Source organism: Gobio gobio, assembly GCF_949357685.1.
Source record: "Gobio gobio genome assembly, chromosome: 14".
Taxonomy (NCBI): Eukaryota; Metazoa; Chordata; class Actinopteri; order Cypriniformes; family Gobionidae; genus Gobio; species Gobio gobio.
Window position 1 is genome coordinate 16,991,241 of NC_137107.1, and position 22,208 is coordinate 17,013,448.

General features: G+C 38.5%; 1 protein-coding gene across 1 annotated transcript in view; it reads left to right on the forward strand.

The window, feature by feature from the left end:
• wwc1 (WW and C2 domain containing 1) overlaps positions 1 to 22,208 on the forward strand; it is a 56,340-nt gene that overhangs the window by 26,106 nt on the left and 8,026 nt on the right. Inside the window, exons 7-16 of the mRNA XM_079835446.1 lie at positions 2,006 to 2,152; positions 2,293 to 2,363; positions 3,819 to 4,061; positions 7,738 to 7,827; positions 10,202 to 10,770; positions 16,320 to 16,437; positions 16,519 to 16,686; positions 18,264 to 18,456; positions 18,604 to 18,744; positions 19,747 to 19,811. Coding sequence (XP_079691572.1) covers positions 2,006 to 2,152; positions 2,293 to 2,363; positions 3,819 to 4,061; positions 7,738 to 7,827; positions 10,202 to 10,770; positions 16,320 to 16,437; positions 16,519 to 16,686; positions 18,264 to 18,456; positions 18,604 to 18,744; positions 19,747 to 19,811 — 1,805 coding nt within the window. The remainder of the gene's footprint in view (positions 1 to 2,005; positions 2,153 to 2,292; positions 2,364 to 3,818; positions 4,062 to 7,737; positions 7,828 to 10,201; positions 10,771 to 16,319; positions 16,438 to 16,518; positions 16,687 to 18,263; positions 18,457 to 18,603; positions 18,745 to 19,746; positions 19,812 to 22,208) is intronic.

Sequence of the window (22,208 nt, forward strand, 5' to 3'; positions counted from 1 at the left end):
GGTCAGAGGAGAATGAGCCGACTGATTCAAGCTGATAGAAGAGCAACTTTGACTGAAATAACCACTCGTTACAACCGAGGTATGCAGCAAAGCATTTGTGAAGCCACAACACGCACAACCTTGAGGCGGATGGGCTACAACAGCAGAAGACCCCACCGGGTACCACTCATCTCCACTACAAATAGGAAAAAGAGGCTACAATTTGCACAAGCTCACCAAAATTGGACAGTTGAAGACTGGAAAAATATTGCCTGGTCTGATGAGTCTCGATTTCTGTTGAGACATTCAGATGGTAGCGTCAGAATTTGGCATAAACAGAATGAGAACATGGATCCATCATGCCTTGTTACCACTTTGCAGGCTGGTGCTGGTGGTGTAATGGTGTGGGGGATGTTTTCTTGGCACACTTTAGGCCCCTTTGTGCCAAGTGGGCATTGTTTAAATGCCACGGCCTACCTGAGCATTGTTTCTGACCATGTCCATCCCTTTATGACCACCATGTACCCATCCTCTGATGGCTATTTCCAGCAGGATAATGCACCATGTCACAAAGCTCGAATCATTTCAAATTGGTTTCTTGAACATGACAATGAGTTCACTGTACTAAAATGGCCCCCACAGTCACCAGATCTCAACCCAATAGAGCATCTTTGGGATGTGGTGGAACGGGAGCTTCGTGCCCTGGATGTGCATCCCACAAATCAACTGAAAGATGCTATCGGATGCTATCCTATCAATATGGGCCAACATTTCTAAAGAATGCTTTCAGCACCTTGTTGAAATAATGCCACGTAGAATTAAGGCAGCTCTGAAGGCGAAAGGGGGTCAAACACAGTATTAGTATGGTGTTGCTAATTATCCTTTAGGTGAGTGTATATATATATATATATATATATATATATATATATATATATATATATATATATAATTGTAATATAATATTTTACAATATTAATGCAGCATTCTTATTAAGATCAATATTGAAAACAGTTGTACCAGTGAAGATATTAATTGTAGGGCTGTTAAAAGATTAATAGCGATTAATCGCATCCAAAATAAAAGTTTGTGTTTACATAATATATGTGTGTGTACTCTGTTAATTGTTATTTATATATAAATACACACACATTCATGTATGTATTTAAGAAATATTTGCATGTATATACTGTATATACATTTATATAATCTATATAAATATAAATGTTTTATATATATAAATAATATTTTTTCTTAAATATATACATGCTTGTGTGTGTATTTATATATAAATAATAATTAACAGAGTACACACACAAATATTATGTAAACACAAACTTTTATTTTGGATGCGATTAATCAGGATTAATCTTTCGACAGCCCTAATTAATTAATAATATTAATAATACTAACTGACCCCAAACTTCTGAACGGTAGAGTAAGTTTGGCAGATGGAGTCTTCCCAAATATAACAGTAGCGTATGAGGCATTTAAACTGTCAGAGAGCAGCTTTTCGAGCTCTCAGTGGGCCCAAGCTGACCCCATTTTCCTTGCGTATTATTCCCTCTTGTTTTGCCTTTCTTTTGCCATTTTTTATTTATTTATTTCCAACTATTCCTCACTCTGTTCGACGAGCATATGGCGAGGCAGGCCATGCTAAATAATGCATGCCCCCCCTTTGCAGCTGGCAGACCTCTTCCGTCATGCGTGTGTTCACCCGTAACATGCCACTCATAGCTTTGTGTTTCTTTCTTGCAAATAAACTCTCCTCCCTGTAGCCTCACTGCCTCTCTTTACTCATCACTTAATAATCACACAGGCAACTTCAGTTCTCTCTAACACAGAAGGTGTCAGGCAACTATGCTTAAGCTCCTGTTGGCTGTTGTCATCTCAGAAATGTTCTGAATGTGCTTTCTGCAATGGTAAATAGAGGTCAAAGATTTTCTGACCTCACTTAAAGCCAAGGTGATATGCTGCTCAAAGGGACAAAATCACATTCTGACATCTGATTATTGTGTTTTTCTTTTAGAAACTTGCTGTGCTGAAAGATGATTTCCAGTTAGATTATGGCTCTCAGTCTGACCTGTGGGCCAGCAATCCGTCCCTGGCCAACTCAAACCTCTCTCTGCCCCGTCTCTACTCAGACGCCGGGTCTCAAACAGACATACCTGCTGAGGTGAGAGACGGCCTTCAGTGCTGGGTTTTACATGCTTGTAAATGATGAATGACAATGGTGTCTTTTAGTGGTTTCACAATGTGCAAGTCATTTGTAGAATAAAATGTATTTTTTTTTTATTGTGATTCTTTTTAAATTAGTTTGTATCAAGCTCAAATAAGCTGGCTGAGAAGGTACGACTGAGCCTGAAATACGAGGAGGCAAAAAGAAGGTATGTTTTTCTTCTGAATTTTCTCAAAAATTATTTGTTTTTAGTAATGCTTATATTTGGAGAGCAGGTGGTTTGATGGTTGATATAATATAACTGTGTGTGTATATATATGTATATATATATATATATATATATATATATATATATATATATATATATATATATATATATATATATATATATATATATATATATATATATATATATATATATATATATATTAGGTATGCAGCAATACAGTTAGTCCACGGTTTAATACATACCTCGGTTTTTAACCACGGTTTTCGGTTCGGTTCTGATGGCTTGTCACATCAGTTTTTTGCTATTCTATTCTTAGGCGACAGGAACAGCAAGAGGTTAAGGAGAAAAAATATATTTTTTTATTGCACTACTCTTTCTTTATTTTACTTAAAAGAATTGAAAAACCTTACTTAAACTTAAAACTTTACTTTAAAAAAAAAACCCTTGTACACATTCCTAATGTATTGTATAATATAATATAAATGTATAAAGATTTACACTGGCAGCTCAGAGCTGTACAGCAGCATTTAAGTATGAAATTTAATGAATAAATGTAAAAATAAAACACTACATAGACTTTACTATAAAATATATATTGATTCTTATTAAAGCTACTGTATTAGTTTTTCAGTCAAGAGCAGTGAAGGATTTTCTCTTTTGTGGTTGTATTAACATTAAAGGGATAGTTCACTCAAAAATGAAAGTTCTGTCATCGAGAAATGAATACAGGTTTGAAACAATATTTGAGTGAGTAAATAATGACAATTTTAGAGGTGAACTGTTCCTTTAAGGACAGCGTGTTCACTAGGCTGCGCTGCTGTCAATTTAAGACCTGCGTGCATCTAATATACAGACACGCTGATTTTACTTTCAATAAAAAGAGCTGCAGTTTTGGAGATGCTCTGACACAGTCGTCTTAGCCATCACAAATTGGCCCTTGTCAAACTCGCTCAAATCCTTACGCTTGCCCATTTTTCCTGCTTCTAACACATCAACTTTGAGGACAAAATGTTCACTTGCTGCCTAATAAATCCCACCCACTAACAGGTGCCGTGATGAAGAGATAATCAGTGTTATTCACTTCACCTGGCATAATGTTATGCCTGATTAGTGTGTGTGTGTATATATATATATATATGTATATGTGTGTGTGTGTGTGTGTGTGTGTGTGTGTGTGTGTGTGTGTGTGTGTGTGTGTGTGTGTGTTTTTGTGTGTGTTTTATTTTAATTTATTTTTTATTTGAGTGTAAGAAAATGACAGAAAAACCAATACGGTTTCAGACTTTTGGCCCCACTGTATAGCACACTGAAATTCTTTTGACTCAATATTTACTTAAAATTTGATTTTGAAATCAACCTGTTGCTCTATTGATCTCTGACAATAATTGCATACTTAACTTTCTTTGCATTGCCTTATTCACTTTGCTCAATCAGGATTGCAAATATTGAGGTCCAGATTGCTAAACTGGATAGCGAGGCATGGCCAGGCCTGCTGGACCCGGAGAGAGATCGCTTAATCCTTATCAATGAGAAGGAAGAGCTGCTAAAGGAACTGCAGTATGTAACGCCGTGCAAGCGCGCGCCCAACGAGGCAGAGAAGATCGAATCGGAAAAGAAACGACTCGAGAAGGACCTGCAAGCTGCACGGGACAACCAGAGCAAAGCACTGACCGAGAGGTGAGATGGTTAACTTTTATCCAAAGCGACTTACATTGCATTCAAGGTACACATTTTACATTTTGTCAATTCTTGCTTTCCCTGGGAATCGAACCCATGACCTTGGCGTTGCCAGCGCCATGCTCTACTGTTTGAGCTACAGGAAAGCATGTCAATGCTCTATTTTTTTCAGCTATAAAAATAAATAAATAAATACATAAAATCCTTATCTATCCATTGCAAATGATTGTAACCATGGAAAATTCCTTGGAAAATCATGGAAATTATTGGTAAGAAAGTGTGGGAATGAGGATCGACCTTTGCAGATCTTTCGTTTTTTAACCACTAGGCTACACAATCCACTTAATACTGCAAGAATGCACGTCTGACCCAATGTTTTTCCCTTTTCCCGACAGCATGTGAGCATTTCACCTCTAAAAGCCATTGTAGCGTGAACGATAAAGGCGTCAGTATTGTGGAAACACAAAACCAACTCTGAAAGCCTCTTTTAGACCTAAAGGTTTTGACTGAAGTCTCGATGATGTGCAAAAGCTGCACTCGCAAAGATAGTTGGCATTATGCAAAACGAGCTTTGTCCATTTACCATTTAATTGCTGCATGTCCCATCCATTATAATGGCACAATTCGTTTTTTTATATCTAAGCCTACATATACATGAACGTTATGTATGCAAATGCTTCATAAAAGTCTGTTAGTTACTGCAAGCGAGCAGCATTTACACCTGTTAATGATCTCATTTTGGTCGATTGGATCACAAGTAGACGAGGGAGACACATTCCCATTTACACCTGGTGTTTTAATCCGTCTCTTTTGTCCACTTTCAACCACTTCTGTCCTGATTTATTCGAGGGGAGGGTCTAAGGACAGGTAAATGGACGAAATGCACAGTTCTGCTGACTGGCACGAGGATCTCCCGTACTGGCCTCCCTGCACTGGCTCCCTGTTGATTTTAGAGTGCAATATAAGGTCTTATTAATGTTTTTTAAAGGATTACATTTTCTTGCTCCAGAGTATACTGTATTTCTGGTCTGTTACAACATCACTGTACAGCCAGACCTTTAAGATCGTCGCAGATTCTCCTTTTGAGTGTTCCCAAATCTCGGTTGAAGACTAAAGGAGATTGTGCTTTCTCTGTGGCAGTGCCACGCCTCTGGAATAGCCTTCCTCCGCAAATTAGATCCTGTGACTCGTTAGAATGTTTTAAATCTGTGTTGAAAACACATCTCTTCTCTCTTGCTCACAACTGCCTATAAGGGCTAGGAGTTTGAGAAGTGACTAGTATTGGGTGTATTGTCAATTGTTTTATTAGTTATGTTGAGAGTGTAAAGCACTTCGGTCAACCTATGTTGTTTTTAAACGTGCAAAAAAATAAATGTTGATTTGATTTGATTTGAAATGGATCTAATGGAGGAAATAAGCTCACGCAATTTACAAATGAACATCACCAGGGCTTGACATTAACACCCGCCAACCCGCCATTTGCGGGTGGATTTCAGCTGTGGCGTGTAACACAGTCACTCCCAATTGCCACTTTGGCGGGTCTTCTCAAAAGGCATCTGTTATAATCGCGATGCACATTATAACCAATCACGCGCAATTCTGTTGAGCTTATAAATGCAATGTCATAATCAGGGATGATCAGATTAGTCATCGATGAAACGGCAGAGTTTTGTTCAGAGTGCCCTCTCATTCAGACTCCCCCCTGAAATTGCCTCATTGACACGGCATCCTCAATAAACCCGTCTCCGGCGTGATGACACCGATTTTTCAAATATTCTTATTTAATAATTGGTTAATCGACATATCATCCTCAATAAACCCGTCTCCGGCGTGATGACACCGATTTTTCAAATATTCTTATTTAATAATTGGTTAATCGACATATCATCCTCAATAAACCTGTCTCCGGCATGATGACTCCGATCTTTCGAATATTCCTATTTAATAATTGTTTAATCGACATGTCATCCTCAATAAACCCGTCTCCGGCGTGATGACTCCGATCTTTCGAATATTCCTATTTAATAATTGTTTAATCGACGTGTCATCCTCAATAAACCCGTCTCCGGCGTGATGACTCCGATCTTTCGAATATTCCTATTTAATAATTGTTTAATCGACATGTCATCCTCAATAAACCCGTCTCCGGCGTGATGACACCGATCTTTCGAATATTTCGATCTAATATGACCATTGACCTGTAAATTTGCCAGAATAATAATCATACACTGTTTGTTAATTGGCCAGAGGAGAACTGGCACCCTGACGGAGCCTGGTTTCTCCCAAGGTTTATTTTTCTCCATTATGCCACCTGATGGAGTTTTGGTTCCTTGCCACTGTCGCCTTTGGCTTGGCTTGCTCAGTCGGGGACACAAAATGTTCAACTAAATATCCAAATCAATTTAATTACTAAACTAAATGAAATACATCAACTAAATTACTGATCTGCCCACATTGTCTGTGTATGATAATTGAAATGAGCTAGATGACATCACCGTTTTCTCCAGAGCGGCTATATGGCTGAATCAAATTCTGTTGCATTATTTTCCTGTTTAACACTGTGAAGCTGCGTTGAAACAATCTGCATTGTAAAAAGCGCTATATAAATAAAGTTGACTTGACTCACTCACTGAAATCTGTACTCTCATCAAAGCAGAGATGTGCGTGTGATGTACGTAGGAGATTAATTAATCATACACGGATTGACTGGTTTTGTTCGATTTCAGCAGCGAAAATAGTTTCAAACAATTATCACGACAGAACCATCGTGCACCTGAATTGACTCGCATAAAGCTGGCTTAACGTTGGGCGTTCAATATTCGCAAATTTAGGGACCGTCTCTAAAGTTACATACAACATTGGTATACACGTTTCTAACTTCAATAGCAGTTGAAGAGAATAGCTTAAAGTCATAACTGTAAAGTGTTCATGTAGGTGTCAGGTATGATGCACACCTTTTAGATTTTTTATATCTAATAAAATAAATGATGAAGTTTAAATCCTGACTGGCTTGCGCGATTCCCATAATGCTTGCGCGTTAGGTCAGTGGGCGGAGAGTAGAGAGTCTTTTGCAGCTGTTCGAACACATTCGACCCTTTAGTAGTGTTTACACTACTAAAGCAATCCGGTCGAATGCATTTTCGACTACATTTTGGAAGTGGTCAAAAGTGGACAAGCTCAAAACGACTCTTTTTGCGATCAGGATGACGAAAATGCATCTTAATACCAGGTGTAAACAGGGCCTTAGAAGAGGCACCTGCATTTTCAGATCAGGTTGCCTAGGTGAGAACCAATTAGGCTTTTTTTTTTTGCTTGACTCACTCACTATCTTTCATTCTCTCTTTCTGTTGGTCTTATTCTCACTCGTTCTCTCTCAGTTATTTGAACAGAGCCCTTGTTCTCTACTCTAGATACTGTATCCCCGTTTAGCTTGGCGTCTGCACTCTTCCTGTAACCTGAGCTGCACAAACGCTGGATCTAGGTTGAACACAAAGGGTGCCTTCTTCATCCGCTGCTGTTTAATAACAAACCAACATAATTTCATTAAAATAACCACCAAAAGTCAATACATTAATAAAGTTAATGGAGTTGATTTTGATTTCTTATTTTCTAAATTAAAAAAAAAACATTTCTACTATAGTACTAACTCACCAGTTCTCTGTGTTGCTTTGCTCAGGTTGAGGCTGCACTATAGGAGAAACAAACTAGTGAAGGAGCTGGAGGAGACAGTGAGGTTGGCGTCTTCCCTGCACACCCAGCTGAAAAGGTATCCTCCAACCCTGACATTTAAATCAAATGGACAATACAAATAACCCTCATAAAAGGAACAGCATACAATATTTACTTTTTTTTACCTGTTGTCTAATCAGGATGCACCAATGTCAATACATTCTGGCCTGCCAATTCATTCATTACTGCGGGTAACCCATAACTGGGTGTATTAGAAATGTATTAAATGTATAAAAATGTATTAGAAGTCTATACAATTTTGTAATTTTAAATTAAAACTTATATACTACAAGTGAATCAACTAGTCAACATTCTCACATTCTCACAGTTTATTCGCTATAATTAAGAAAATGGTAATAAAATATGACAAGAACTCAGAGTTAAACTGTGTCAGAACAAATTCATCTTGATAATCTCAGATAACTTTGATAGAAAGGTATGTCATGGATTACAATCAACCAATCAGCTCTCAGCTGTTACATTTAAGTACATAATTAGATAATACCAAGTTAGGTCGACCAGTTACCAAGCAAAGCTTCATTTTGTTCAGTCTGTGGTGTCAAAGGACACATTAGCAATTCAAGAAAAAAAAACACTTAAGCAAAACATGGTCAGGTAAAAGTGTCTGCATCATTTATCAGTTTATCAATTTTTTATCAATTTTACTGGTAGTCCACTGTAGGAAGCATTTTTGGGTATAATATGTCACAGTTTACTTTATTTTGCTATCCTCACTTACATAAATGAACTATAGTGTTCTGCACCTACTAGTAAAAAATATATCTGGTGTCTGAATCATTTTTGGTTTGACTGTATATAATGACATAATATTTATAACATAATGTACAGAGTATGAAAAAATCTATATTTATTTTAAGATATGTTAAACATTTAACAGTGTTATCATTTTTTTAAACATTTTTAGAACACAAATGAAGAAATCTTTCTTATTCTCATCAAATTATTATTTATATTATTATTATTTTTTTTATACACAAACAAGTCATTTTTGTCTGTCCATCGGAAGTCCATGCTACAAAAATGTTCAAGCTTCAAAAAGTTATAACCACACTGTAAAAATAATCCATATAATTCAAATTGCTTTATATGATGAATTAGGCTTTTAATTTAGGGTTTTATTCACATATAAACATTGATCTTCACACATACATCGAGCACATCAAATATGATTAACAAGCTCAAACATAAGAACTTAAAGGAACACTACACTTTTTGTTGAAAATAGGCTCATTTTCCAACTCCCCTAGAGTTAAACAGTTGAGTTTTACCAACTCATTACCAACATTAGCATAGCTTAGCATAGATCATTGAATCTGATTAGACCGTTAGCATCTCGCTCAAAAAAATTACTAAAGAGTTTCAATATTTTTCCTATTTAAAACTTGACTCTTCTGTAGTTTCATCGTCTACTAAGACCGACGGAAAATGAAAAGTTTGAAAAGTTTTGATTTTCTAGGCCGATATGGCTAGGAACTATTCTCTCATTCCAGCGTAACTACAGAAGAGTCAAGTTTTAAATAGAAAAAATATCGAAACTCTTTGGTCATTTTTTGAGCGAGATGCTAACGGTCTAATCAGATTCAATGATCTATGCTAAGCTATGCTAAAAGTGCTACCGCCAGATCCGGAGATCGGCTGAATGGATTCGAAAATGGTAAAACTCAACTGTTAACTCTATGGGACTTGGAAAATGAGCCTATTTAAAAAAAAAAGTGGAGTGTTCCTTTAAGAACCAATTAAGTTTGTTCTTGAATGCCTCACAAGCAAAAAAATATTTTTAAGTGAGCATGAAATGAACAAACAAAGAAAATCTTAATGTAATGTAAGTAACAAATATGATACTGATATAGTGTGCATCCCTAGACCATTTAAAACACATTTTGATGGTGTGAAAATTACAATAATGTAGCTTGTAAATGTAATTAATTTATTGGGAAGTTTTAAATATCAGCTGGAAGAGGAGGCTGCATATCATAAGAACTTTGCATCACTATATATGATGTAATGACTTTGCAATAAGAATGCTCAGAATATCAGAAGAATCAGACTTTTGAAGTTATAAAACTATGCAAACGAAAGCTCTTGTTAACTTTAACAATAGCTTTGCCCTTGCTTTTTTATTATGACTAATGCCTAATTCAGCGTCTAGTTGAGGCACATCAAAGGCATGTTGCATGAAGGGAACATTCCCTTGCGTGTTTCACTAGTGAGCCTGCCATGCCTTAATTAGCATGTTTGCTTTAAAGCAGAATGCATTTGATGTCGAGATTTGAAATAGGGTAGAGTGAGGCGATATGGGTTGAACATGAACCAGAGCTGCTTTCCGATTAACTTTCCTTCTCTCCTTCTGTCCCTCCCGCTGTCTCTTTCCTTTGACGTCCAAATTCCAGTCTGTCTGCCAGCACACTGTCATGTTCCTCGGGCAGCAGCCGTGGATCGCTGACTTCCAGCCGAGGATCCCTGGCCACCTCCAGCTTGGGCTCCACTTCCTCTCTCAGCTTCACCGACATCTACCTGGAGCAGCCTGAACTAGGCGACCCTGACTTCCAGAACAAACTGGACTCTATTTTGCAGGATGGAAGCACCTCTGGCTACAGGCCCTCCAGCTCCATCACCACCATCCATGAGAATGAGGTCTCCTCCTCATCCAGGCAGGTGGGCGGTGGGCCGGGGGTGGGCCAGAGAACCCAAGTGCTGAGGCTGTCGGAGACCCCTCACTCCATGAACTCCCTGTCCCCGCGTTCCTCGCTGTCTTCCCTCTCTCCTCCTTGCTCGCCCCTCGTTACTGATGCTTCCTTCCTGTCAGGAGAGGCCTTTTCTGGTCCGGCCTCACAGTTGGATTTAGACCTGCAAACCAGGCTGATGGAGCTCCGGCTAGAAGGGGACAAGCAGCAGGGGCAGCTGGCCTACCGCGACAACAAACAAGACATCATTATGGCTGCAGTAGAGTCTTCAAAAGGTAGATTGTTCAAAATCTTTCATTGCTTATCAATCATGTGGTCCACAAAATCAAAGTCATTTTTGTTATTTATAGGGCGCGTTAGTAATATGCGCCTATAGGCGGGTACACTCTGCTTGTTACACACAGGGACGCACAGCAGCACACAAACATTTCTAAATATAAAAAATAAAAGGATTACAATGTAAAAGATTATAATCGTGTACATCAAGATAAATAATGGATAATGGATATCATAATAGATAGCATGTTTCAGAATTACCTATTTGCAGTAACGATGAATGAAATTGACTAATTATTTGACCAATCGTGGCAATACACATGTATTTAAACTGACTTGTCAGGTTGAGGCTGTCTATATTCCGCTATGTAATTAGTGAATCCGCCATGGTCCGGCCGCTGGCTTTTAAAGGGAACGGGAGATGAGACTCTGAATGTTACGCCCGAAACACACCCATGACTCATTAAAGTCCCTGTAAAGTCCAAATTAAATTTGTGTTTGAGTTTGTCACACCACAGACAAATGTGTTATTAACCACCCAGCCAAATTTGAATCATAAAAAAATCCGCCAAGTAAATAAAATAGCTTATCAAAATCTTTAAAAAATAAGCAGCATTCTCTGCTCTCAAACGCTGGGGGCGTGTCCGCTGTCGGCGCTGAAACCACGCACACTCGCGGGAAAGCTGCCGTTTGCACACAAGACAACACTCGCGGACAGTTCACGACGATGGCACCAGATTTCGGCGGGACGGGAGGATGAAAATCGGTTTGGCCACATTCTGCAGTGGATTTAGACTGGGTAAACCCAGCCAACTCAGTCTGGAAACCTGTACATTCATTTCTACTGCTTCTGTTACACTTTTGCGGGAACCAATCACAGACTGGCTTATCCACTTGGCGCGCTATTGGCGGGTTTAACACAATGACGAATAGAGAAACAATGGGTCATTGCCCTTTGATCATGCCTCTTGTGGTCTGATTGGTTGAAGGACTATCCAATTGCATGCAGAGTCATTTGAATTATGCTTGTTTATCACTCCTCTTGTGCAGTAGAAAATACAGAGCAGACTCCCCAGACCAATGTTCAATCTTAAATTGAGCTTGGTCTAGTGATAGCCAGACAACAGTGGATTATCAGTGAATCCCAGTTGTCTCCGATGAAAGTTTGTAAAACTATCTGGTATAAAGTCACTGCAGAGGCAGGTGTTGGTGGTGATCCTCAGCTCTCCATCAAGGTAGCTGTTCACAAAATTAATCCACCTCTTCTTGATATCATCGTTTTTGTTTTGTAAGCTGTTTTATAAGTTGTAGGCTGTAGTAACTAAATGGTACTGACTAACTCACGATTGAGTGGACGAACTGATGTGAATGTGCTCTAGTTATTATAGTGTTGGGGGAGGGGCCATATGCTCAGTGGCTCCAGTGCGTCATCAAGCCACCGTTTTTAGACCCACCCAAAACATCCTGAACACAGCAATGGTGAAAAACTATTTAACGGTCGAACTCCACAATTCAGTACTACACAGTTCTCAGTCTTTGTAACGTGTTTCAGCAATACATTTCTAACACTTATAATGTGTTTAGAATAGGGCTGGGCAAATTAACGCGTTAACGCGGGCGATTAATTTTTTCAGCTTAACGCATTAAAAATATTTAACGCAAATAACGCAGCGTCCGTTTTTATATCCATTTTTGCTTAGCGTTACATGATCATCACGCTCCTATTCATGTAAATGCTTCCAAGCGCGACAAGACACAAGCGAACGCGCTGTATGCCAATGTCCTGTGTGTATGTGTGTGTGTGTGTGTGTGTGTGTGTGTCAGTGTCCTGTCTGTGTGGATGCGTCTCATGTCAGCTAATCAAGGGACACACACACACACACACGACGCATAGATAGACTCTCGTCAGTTTCCTGCTCACATCGAGTTCTCCTTTGCTCTTGAACAAACAATAACACATAGGATTTTGAGTATTCTCATATTAGGAGTCTTAAATTTGTTAAATAACATCTTAAATGAACTTAAAGAGTTGTGAGGAAATGAGATGCGCGGGACAGCGCGTGAGATCCGCGGCTGTTCTTAAAGTGACAGGAGTACTGATGATGCCTGTCATTAAAGTTCATCAAAGAACAACGGGAACAGAGAACATTTTAGCTTTAATGATGATTCATCTATATTTAATTTATTATTTATGCAGTTAAGAAAGATAACTATTACATTTCTGTATATGTATAACAGGGAAGGCCATGGGTAAATATAACGTTTATTATTTTGGGTTTATGTAAAGATTGTTTTAAGTTCACTTAAATTAAAAGTTTTTTTTTTAAAGCCTAATAAATGTTGAAATTGGGAGCTTTCAGTTATACTGTAATGTAACGTCATTAATGTTTGATAGACACTTTAGTATCAGTGATACTGGCCTTCATTCATAAAAATATGACAATACAACACATATTTAAAATATGCTGTCTTTATATTGTTTATATATCAGTGATGCGCGGGTTGATCCAAAATGAGCGGGTGCCTGCGGTCACCCGCGGTAACGAGTCATCCAAAATAATTTTTAATGATATTCGGGTCGCGGTCGGTCGGGTCATCCTTATTTTCCTTTTGAATGTTGAGCGTTATTAACTTTTTAATAAATACTGACGCGGGACAAAATGCCCGCTTTCCCAACACGTTGAACTGAGCAATGCCATTGTGCCATTTTAATAGGCTACTTTTAAACGCATATAGCTCAGAAAAGTCAGTTTTATGTATTTTCTGAGAGGGGGCGGGATTTTTGTTGTCAGGGGAGAGACGCACACATCGATTAGACTGGATAAACACATGCAGCATCTTAATTGTTAAGAAAATGAAACAAAATAAATGAATAAATCAATCCATTAGGAGCGCAAACTGTTCTTTTTCTGAATGCTGTATGATAGCCTATAGTCTAGTGTTATGTAATAAACATGTAATTTAGTTGAAGCTTCTATTCAAAAGCAACTACATCACTCAGCTGGCATAAAGTGAAAACTAGCTCTTAAGGGCTTTCTCGCAGTTGACCTGCTGATGACCTTCAAGCCGGGTCGAAACATAAACATCGCGTTCATCAATAGTATGCATCTAGACAGCTGAAATGGAAAATGATGGGCCGCCTCAAGAACTGCCTGCTCTCGCCGCTGCACCTCTGAGCGCACCACGTCAGGGCCTGAAACATTTTCTCAATGGCCCAATGAGCTACGATGAGCATTTATTACTTTAAAAAAATGCGGGTCAGGAAGCGGGTCGGGTACAATATTTTCTTCTTTTTTTTTTGCGGTCCGAGTTGCGGGCGGGTTAGTTGAAAACGTCGGTCGGGTGCGGGTTGTTTATACATTGACCCGCGCATCACTGTTATATATTAATTTGGAGAGTAACTGAAATTATTACAATATCAAAATATTAAAAACGTAAAATATTAAAAACTTGCGATTAATCGCGATTAATTACAGAAAAAAGTGCGATTAATTAGTTTTTTTTTTTTAATCGATGCCCAGCACTAGTTTAGAAACAAATCTCAGAATTGCCTTTACAGGGACTTTAAGAGACTAGGTACAACCCTTTGTGACCATGTGCCTGGTACGTCGACCATTTTTTTTGTCGTTAAACTAGCAAAAGTGGATTCGGACACGCCCTAAGTACACCTGCCCCATGCACTTCAGACCATACGCTCAGTTAAAATAGGGCCTTGTGTGTCAAGGTGAGTACGTCTATAAAATATCAGATAATTTGATGACATTTTTATGAAAAGGCAAGGTTTGTTTAGATTGTAAAATGTCAAGTGGTGTGACTATCCAAAAACCAGCGGTGGACAAAGTACATAAATCAAGTACTTAAAGGAACACTCTTTAAAAAAATAGGCTCATTTTCCAACTCCCCTAGAGTTAAACAGTTGAGTTTTACCGTTTTCGTATCCATTCAGTCGATCTCCGGGTCTGACGGTAGCACTTTTAGCATAGCTTAGCATAGATCGTTGAATCTGATTAGACCGTTAGCATCTCGCTCCAAAAAATGACCAAAGAGTTTCGATATTTTTCCTATTTAAAACTCGACTTTTCTGTAGTTACATTGTGTACTATGACCGACAGAAAATTAAAAGTTGCGATTTTCTAGACCGATATGGCTAGGAACTATACTCTCGTTCGTGCGTAATAGTCAAGGAATTTTGCTGCCGTACCATGGGTGCAGCAAATAGTCAAAATAGTCCCCAGCACGCTCCCTGTGCAAGCAGATTGTCACGTTGGTTATGTTGACCGGAGTTAGCCTATTTTTATGTTTATAACTTTTTACTTGATCTAGGGCCGAAACAATGCGTCAGCATAATCAATGCTTTGATTGCGTAATTACGTTGATTTGCGTGAAATGCATTGATGTGTTCATCCCCAAAACATGACCCCCTAGTGCAAATGCTAATGGCTGGCATGACAACGGCACTTAAACGGTTGTGTTCATACAGCATTTTGCTTATTTACAAAAGGGACAACCGCATTCTGTAACCAAACTGACACGTGCACATTTTCAGGACTCACAACTGCATTCTCTGTAAACCCGTCCTGTTTGAACAGAACTGCACTGGACAGCTGGTGGTCTGGCACATCATATAATGTGAGAGTCACACTGAACTGTATAATCATGTTAATAAGTTCTGTGTTAATCTTGAGGGGTTTCCATGTTTTCTCATGGATACGGAGAAATGAGTTGCATTCATTGGAAGATTAAACAAAGAATCAAATGTACTCTCTGCAGTCAGTTACAAAACATTTAAAGCCATTGCTGATTATTTAAAATATCTGATGGATGTCACATTTCTAAAACATGTCACATGTCACATTTCTTCTCTGTGTTATGGACATTGCCATATTTGATGACTGTCGTTGGTTACTTGAATATGGTTGTTATTTCAGCTGTTCGTTCATATAAATATATATTCAAGCAGCTCCTTTAAACTGCAGAATATACAAAACATTTGAAGACTCACACCTGTAAGCAAACACTGACAACGGCTGATTAATCGACTAATCGGGAAAAATCAGTAGATTAACCGACTATTAATGTTTAAATAAAACATTGAAAGATTAATGGCAGAAGTTCTGGTTATTATTCACCGGAAAGCCAACTTTTAACAATCGGTAGATTGTTAAAAAACATTGTTAGATTAATCGACTAATTAAGGGTAAAATTGCAAAAATTGCTATTGCTAGATTAATCCTTATTAAAATAATAGTTAGTTGCCCATTTAAACTTTTCTTGAAAACGGTATACGTTTTTTTCCAAAACCACATGAAACCAACATGAATACAAAGAGTGCATGTCTAAGTCCTTTTCATCGTGGACACACTTCATTTATCAGCCCAGAATTCCACCTGAAACTAGAGAAACCCTTTGAATGTCTAGTACGTTAGGGTAGATTTACAGCTCACTCCCAACTAGCCCAGCAGGTGAACTCACTCGAGCTCAGGAACTTAACACCCTTCCAAAGTGACACAGTGTCACATTTCTACTTGCCCCTTTTCTGTCCATGAAGATGCTGTTACGCAAACGAGGGTGTCCGGGCCTGGATCGAAGAAGGTGGGAGTAACGTCGGCTGTGTCTGATGAATCGGTTGCAGGCGACAGTGGGGTATACGAGCCCTCAGAGAAAAGGTAGGCCTCTAGAGTTTTATTTTATGTGATGTTTTCCAGACCCTGATTTAGATAGTGAAACGGTGCTGTTCATTCCCGCAGGCCTGGGCTTCCTGTCGAGCAGCTGCTGGGTTATGATGACGGGAGCTCAGCGAGCAGCGCTCAGATCCAACTCGGCCTGAAGTATGAAGCGAAAGAGAAGAGGTTCACAGTGTTCGTAATGCAGCTCTCCAACTATAGCGCGCTCTCCTTGCCAGCCAACCAGAACATGTAAGCATTGCGCTCTCTCAGCCAGCTTCATTTAAAGTTGATGGAGACATTAATTTTAATCAGCAGGATGTAATTTTGATGAAGCATCTCTCCAAGGGAAATGTGGTGGGTTTTACAAATGGTATTAACCCGTTCAATAGTTGTAAAAGGGTAATATGAAGTGGAGGAATCGATTCACAGATACTTTGCGATTCTTTCTCAAATGATTGTGGATCAATCCACACAAATAATTCAACCTGACAGTGCTTGAAAGTGAATCATTCTCGTGTACATGTCAGAACAGACATTTTATTATGGCTTTTATACGTATTTAGACACAATTTAGCTGCATGCCACTATAACACCCCTGCATTTTGAAAAATTGAGATGCATTGAGAATCATTTTGGAACACGTAACCAGCAACCAGGCATCTCAGCTCCACCCACGTCCCGCCTCTTTGCCCTTTTTCAGTTATCTGGGAATGACGCGCTGCCAAGGTGGCGACGGCCCACTTTAGGCTTCAATATGCTCTTTAGAAACCTACGGGGGACGTCATGGACACTACGTCCATATTTTTTTTTTACTGTCTATGGTTAAAACCCACCAGTTGAAAACCACTGATCTGTAATTGGCCAGTTCTTCCACAAATATGGTACTGTGTGTTACTTTCTAGCAATAAACCTTAATCTACCTTTCACTATCTACCCTAATTTTATCCAAACTACACATTTTTTGCGACAAAAAACGTGTATCTAATGCTTTTAAAACAATAATGGGACACAAAATAGTATCCTAGTCGAAAAAAGTGTTCCAAAATGACTTCTAATTAGATAAATAGATAGGTTTACATTTCTAAAGTATTATATAATACTAGCTCACATTTGTTGCCTCCAGGTATCTCACAGATTTAAAGGTCTAGTAAATCTTGAACTGAATTTCTGGTTACACTCAGTATGGTCCAGGTCAAATTGCCCCCTAATTGGATTCTAAACAATTCCCCAAAAATCACACTATGAAAAAATATCAATAATTTTTTACAAATTACAAAGAATAAATATCTGAATTTATGATTTATAAAAATATTTTTAACCAATATTTTTAAGACTGCCACTTCCCAACACTTGGGACACTTGCCATTATACATTTATAACAATAATATCTTTGTCTAAACCTAAAGTAATCTTGACAAACTATATAGCATTTGAAAGCTTTCAGACTCTAATTTTCATATTTGGTGACTGATTTTCAAAAGAAATAACAGAGCAATAGATAAATAGCAATAGACACGCTCTGACTCTGTTATGTTATTATTTTGGGTCTGTACAGTTGCCTTTGAACATTAAAATGTGAGGGTCAAATTGACCCGCGAACATCACAAACGTAATTTTGTGTGTATATGTCAGGACACATCAGCGTGTTGAAAATTTGCATGCAACTTCATGACCCTAAATGAGAAAAAGTCACAAAATTAACAGGTTAACTGATATTTCCGACAACTCAAAAATCAAAACGGGTCAAATTGACCCGCAACAGTACACAAGGGTTAAATGTTATCTCTGATTAGATTTGAACTTCTGTTTGATTGAATCTCTTGCAGATATGTTCGTGTGGTGGTGCTGCCGTGCTCAGAGCCCGTTCGCTGTCTGTTCCGCACCCACGGCGCTCTACCACAGGATCCCTTAGAGCTCAAGGAAGCGTTTAGCCTGCAGATGTCCACCACTGCTCTCAGACAGAAAACCCTACGCATTGATGTCTGTACCACCAGCAAATCTGGCCGAGAGGACTGTCTAGTGAGTGTCTGATCTGAGTTTGAGTAAACAGCGTGATGGCTAAACGTCAATAAAGTGTCTAAATGCAATCCTATTTCATTTTATGTAGTGCTGTGTGAATACAAGCCTAGGTAGTTCATTTCTTAATCATCTTTTTTGTCTTGAAAGGCTGGTGCTCAGATCAGCTTGGCTGATGAGGAGTATTCAGAGGAGTGGTGCACCAAGTGGTACAACCTCCTCAACTGCACGTACATGCCAGAAATGGATAGGAAGCACAAGGAAACAGAGGTCTCCACTCAGCAGGAGCTGGTAAAACACACACACACACACACACACACACACACACACACATACATACAAACACACAAACACACACGATGCTTAATTCATTTTACCTCACCACAGCTAAATGCCTTACTAACATTTCTTGGAAACAGTCTTGCCAGATTGCTAAATTCATCAAGGAACATGGAGTCTTCATGAATATTATATCTGTTTTTTTTTTTTATAATATTGCGTCATTCAAATGAAGAAATTGATTCTTTCTTGCCCAAAGAGTCCTTTCTGCTTTCTAATGCTGTTGATGATCAAATTACATGGAATTAGTTGCTTCACTTCTCATCAGCAGTTTTAAGTTTACAAACAGCCTGTTCTGTTAAGATGGATGAAATAATTATATCTGCATTTTACTGGTACTTTCCACGATTAAGGCACAAAATAAGGCCTGAAGCTCTTTTATATCATGTGAGATGATTTTTGTTATTTTCCAGCAATAAAGTTCAATAGGCATCAACATTAAACAGATACAATATATGAAATTAAAAATGCAAAAATGGGTAATGGGATTGCACACAAAAGGTGAGATGCTAATATTATACTATTACTTTAATTTGATTGATGTGACAATTATTATGTAGTTTGATTTTAATTCTTGCATGCAGTTGGGACAGACCAAAATCACAATTTTATGTATTATGTATTTAAAAATGTCTACCTTTCATGCTAGGTTAATTTTATGTATCTGAACTATCTATTTTATGCAACAAAATCAATAACGTGACTCAAAATTTTACCCTATTCATAAAAAGTGCCTTGTTGCATTTATGTTTAATCATGTAGCAGACCCTGTTTTCCAAAATGACTTACAATTAAAAAAGTATTACATTTAGAAAGTATTAGATAATATTATTAGCTGTTATCTGTTGCCACCGGGTATAAGACACATTTAAAGTAATATATTGCAGAAAAGCCTAAATCAAGGATGTTTTTAATAGATATAATAATAATCTTTATCCCTTTATTTATTTTTAGACTTCAGCTCCCAGCACCTCAGAGACGGCCACTGCACACCTGGAGAACGTTCCTCTGGAGGACTGGTACGTTACCTGCCACAACATGACTGGTGACGAAGCACCAGTATAATAAGCTTTAATCCCATTCAGCACAGCTGTCAACTTAACAATGTTTCAGTGCGAGTCTGGGTTTCATATCACATCCAGTAACCCACCCAGGATCAACACAAACAATTAACAAGCTGTTTGAATCTCATATTCCTTCTCTTTCTTTTCCAAACCCTTATTTTCCTATTGACTGACCTCCTTTCGGCTGTCTCGCGGGAATTCATCACAGCGTGGCGGCACACGATGACTCACTTTCCCTGGTGTTTGATCTGCTCTGCCAAAATTACATTAGTAACATAAACAGGATGAACAACTCATCCAATGGCAGTGAATGAGCAATACTGAGCTGCATTCCTCTCTCATGCCATTTTCTGTACTCTTTTGATACACATGTGTGCTCTGTAAATTAGCCCACCGTGTCTCTTTTAGATTGGCTGAAGGGCAGTCTCATGATTATAACCAAAACTGCAGTATACAAGGCCTGATTGTTTCAGATGATGATTCAACCAAAACCACCTGTCATGGAAAACAAGGACAGGAATGTGACATGGCAGCATTTTTCAAGAGCATTTCCACCCTCACTCACTCGCTTCTGAAAGGTTGCAAACAAGAGTAAAAGTGTTGCTCTTTTAGGATCATTACGGTTTAACCCAGTCGCGTTCCAGACAGAGAAGCGTGATTGGTCACTCCAGAGAACACGTCTCCACTGCTCTAGAGTCCAGTGGCAGCGTGCTTTGCATTACACTTGGTGATGTAAGGCTTGGATGCAGCTGCTTGGCCATGGAAAACCATTCCATGAAGCTCCTAAACATTGTTCTTGGGCTAATCTGAAGGCAACACAATGTTTGGAGGTCTGTAGCTGTTGACTCTGCAGAAAGCTGGCGACTTCTGCCCACTGTGCGCCTCAGCAGGCGCCGACCCCGCTCTGTGATTTTACGTGGCCTACCCCTTTGTGGCTGAGTTGCTGTTGTTCCCAATTTCTTCCTCTTTGTTATAATACCACTAACAGTTGACCGTGGAATATTTAGTAGTGAGGACATTTCACGAATTAACTTATTGCACAGGTGGCAAACTATCACGGTACCACGACTTTACTGAGCTCCTGAGAGTGACCCATTCTTTCACAAATGATTGTAGAAGCGTCTGCATGCCTAGGTGCTTGATTTTACACACCTGTGGCCATGGAAGCGATTGGAACACCTGAATTCAATGATTTCGAGGGGTGTCCCAATATTTTTGGCAATATAGTGTATATCAAGCCCAAACAAGCAACCTAAAAATGCTTAATAATTGTGTTAATAATATGTGGACATGGCAACACTGCAGAAGTGCAGTCTGTGAAGCAGCCTTCCAAGTATAAACAAAACAAGATGCCTCTGTCTTATTTGGCTGCTGTATTAATTAGGTGAAAAATAGCAAAAAAATACCAAATGTGCGAGATGCCAGAACATTCGTGTTCTGTACACACAAGGAACGATAATTTAGGGGATTCACTCCCATATTTAACGTAAATGCAGTTCTCATGGACTTTGCATGGTGTTGTAAAACTTTGAATCCACCATGTTGACTAATATCAAATTGCTTAGTTTGAAAGTGAGTAAGCATTGCTTTATGGTCAAAATATTAATAACGGTCAGATAATGGACCTTCTTTGTCTGTGATTTTTCATTAATGTTACCGTACTACATTAATGTACAAAGAAATTACTTTAATTGTATAAATTAAACTTTTAACTTTGATAGTAATTGTGTTGCTGTAATTCTGATGCATTTATACTATGAATATATAGATAAAGTACATAACAAACAATAATAAACAATTTATGGGTGCTAAAAGCGATAAGCAACGTTGAAACTTAATGTAAGCAAAAAGATAAAAAATACATGAAAGGTGATGTAAGATTTTTTGTTACTTAAAAACATTAAGTTTCTCTTTACCCAGTTTATTGTTCATTGACTACTATCAGTATGACATTCTTGAGTTTATCTCTCCCAAGAGTGTAAACATTGAGCCTCCCAGGCACTATCAAAACACTGAGGTCTGTCAGTCTCTTTTCAGCTCAACCAATAGGGTGAGTCTGGGGCGTGGCTAATGTAACAGGAGGAGTTATGTTACACAGGGAGTGCAAACCAAATTTTAAACCTTCAAAGATTAAACAGCCAGGTCATGAACACGTCAACAAGAATGGGACATTGCTATGCAATGCACTACAATGAATGTTTTAATACAACATCATCATTTGCACGTTCAGAAAGACAATTGTTCCAGTTTATATTGTTTACTTTGATGTGTCCAGTGTAGGCAGCCTCAAATAGTTGTGGTGCAAAAATGCGGCCGGTGCAAATACGCAGGGTGGGTTTTTTATAAGCGAGA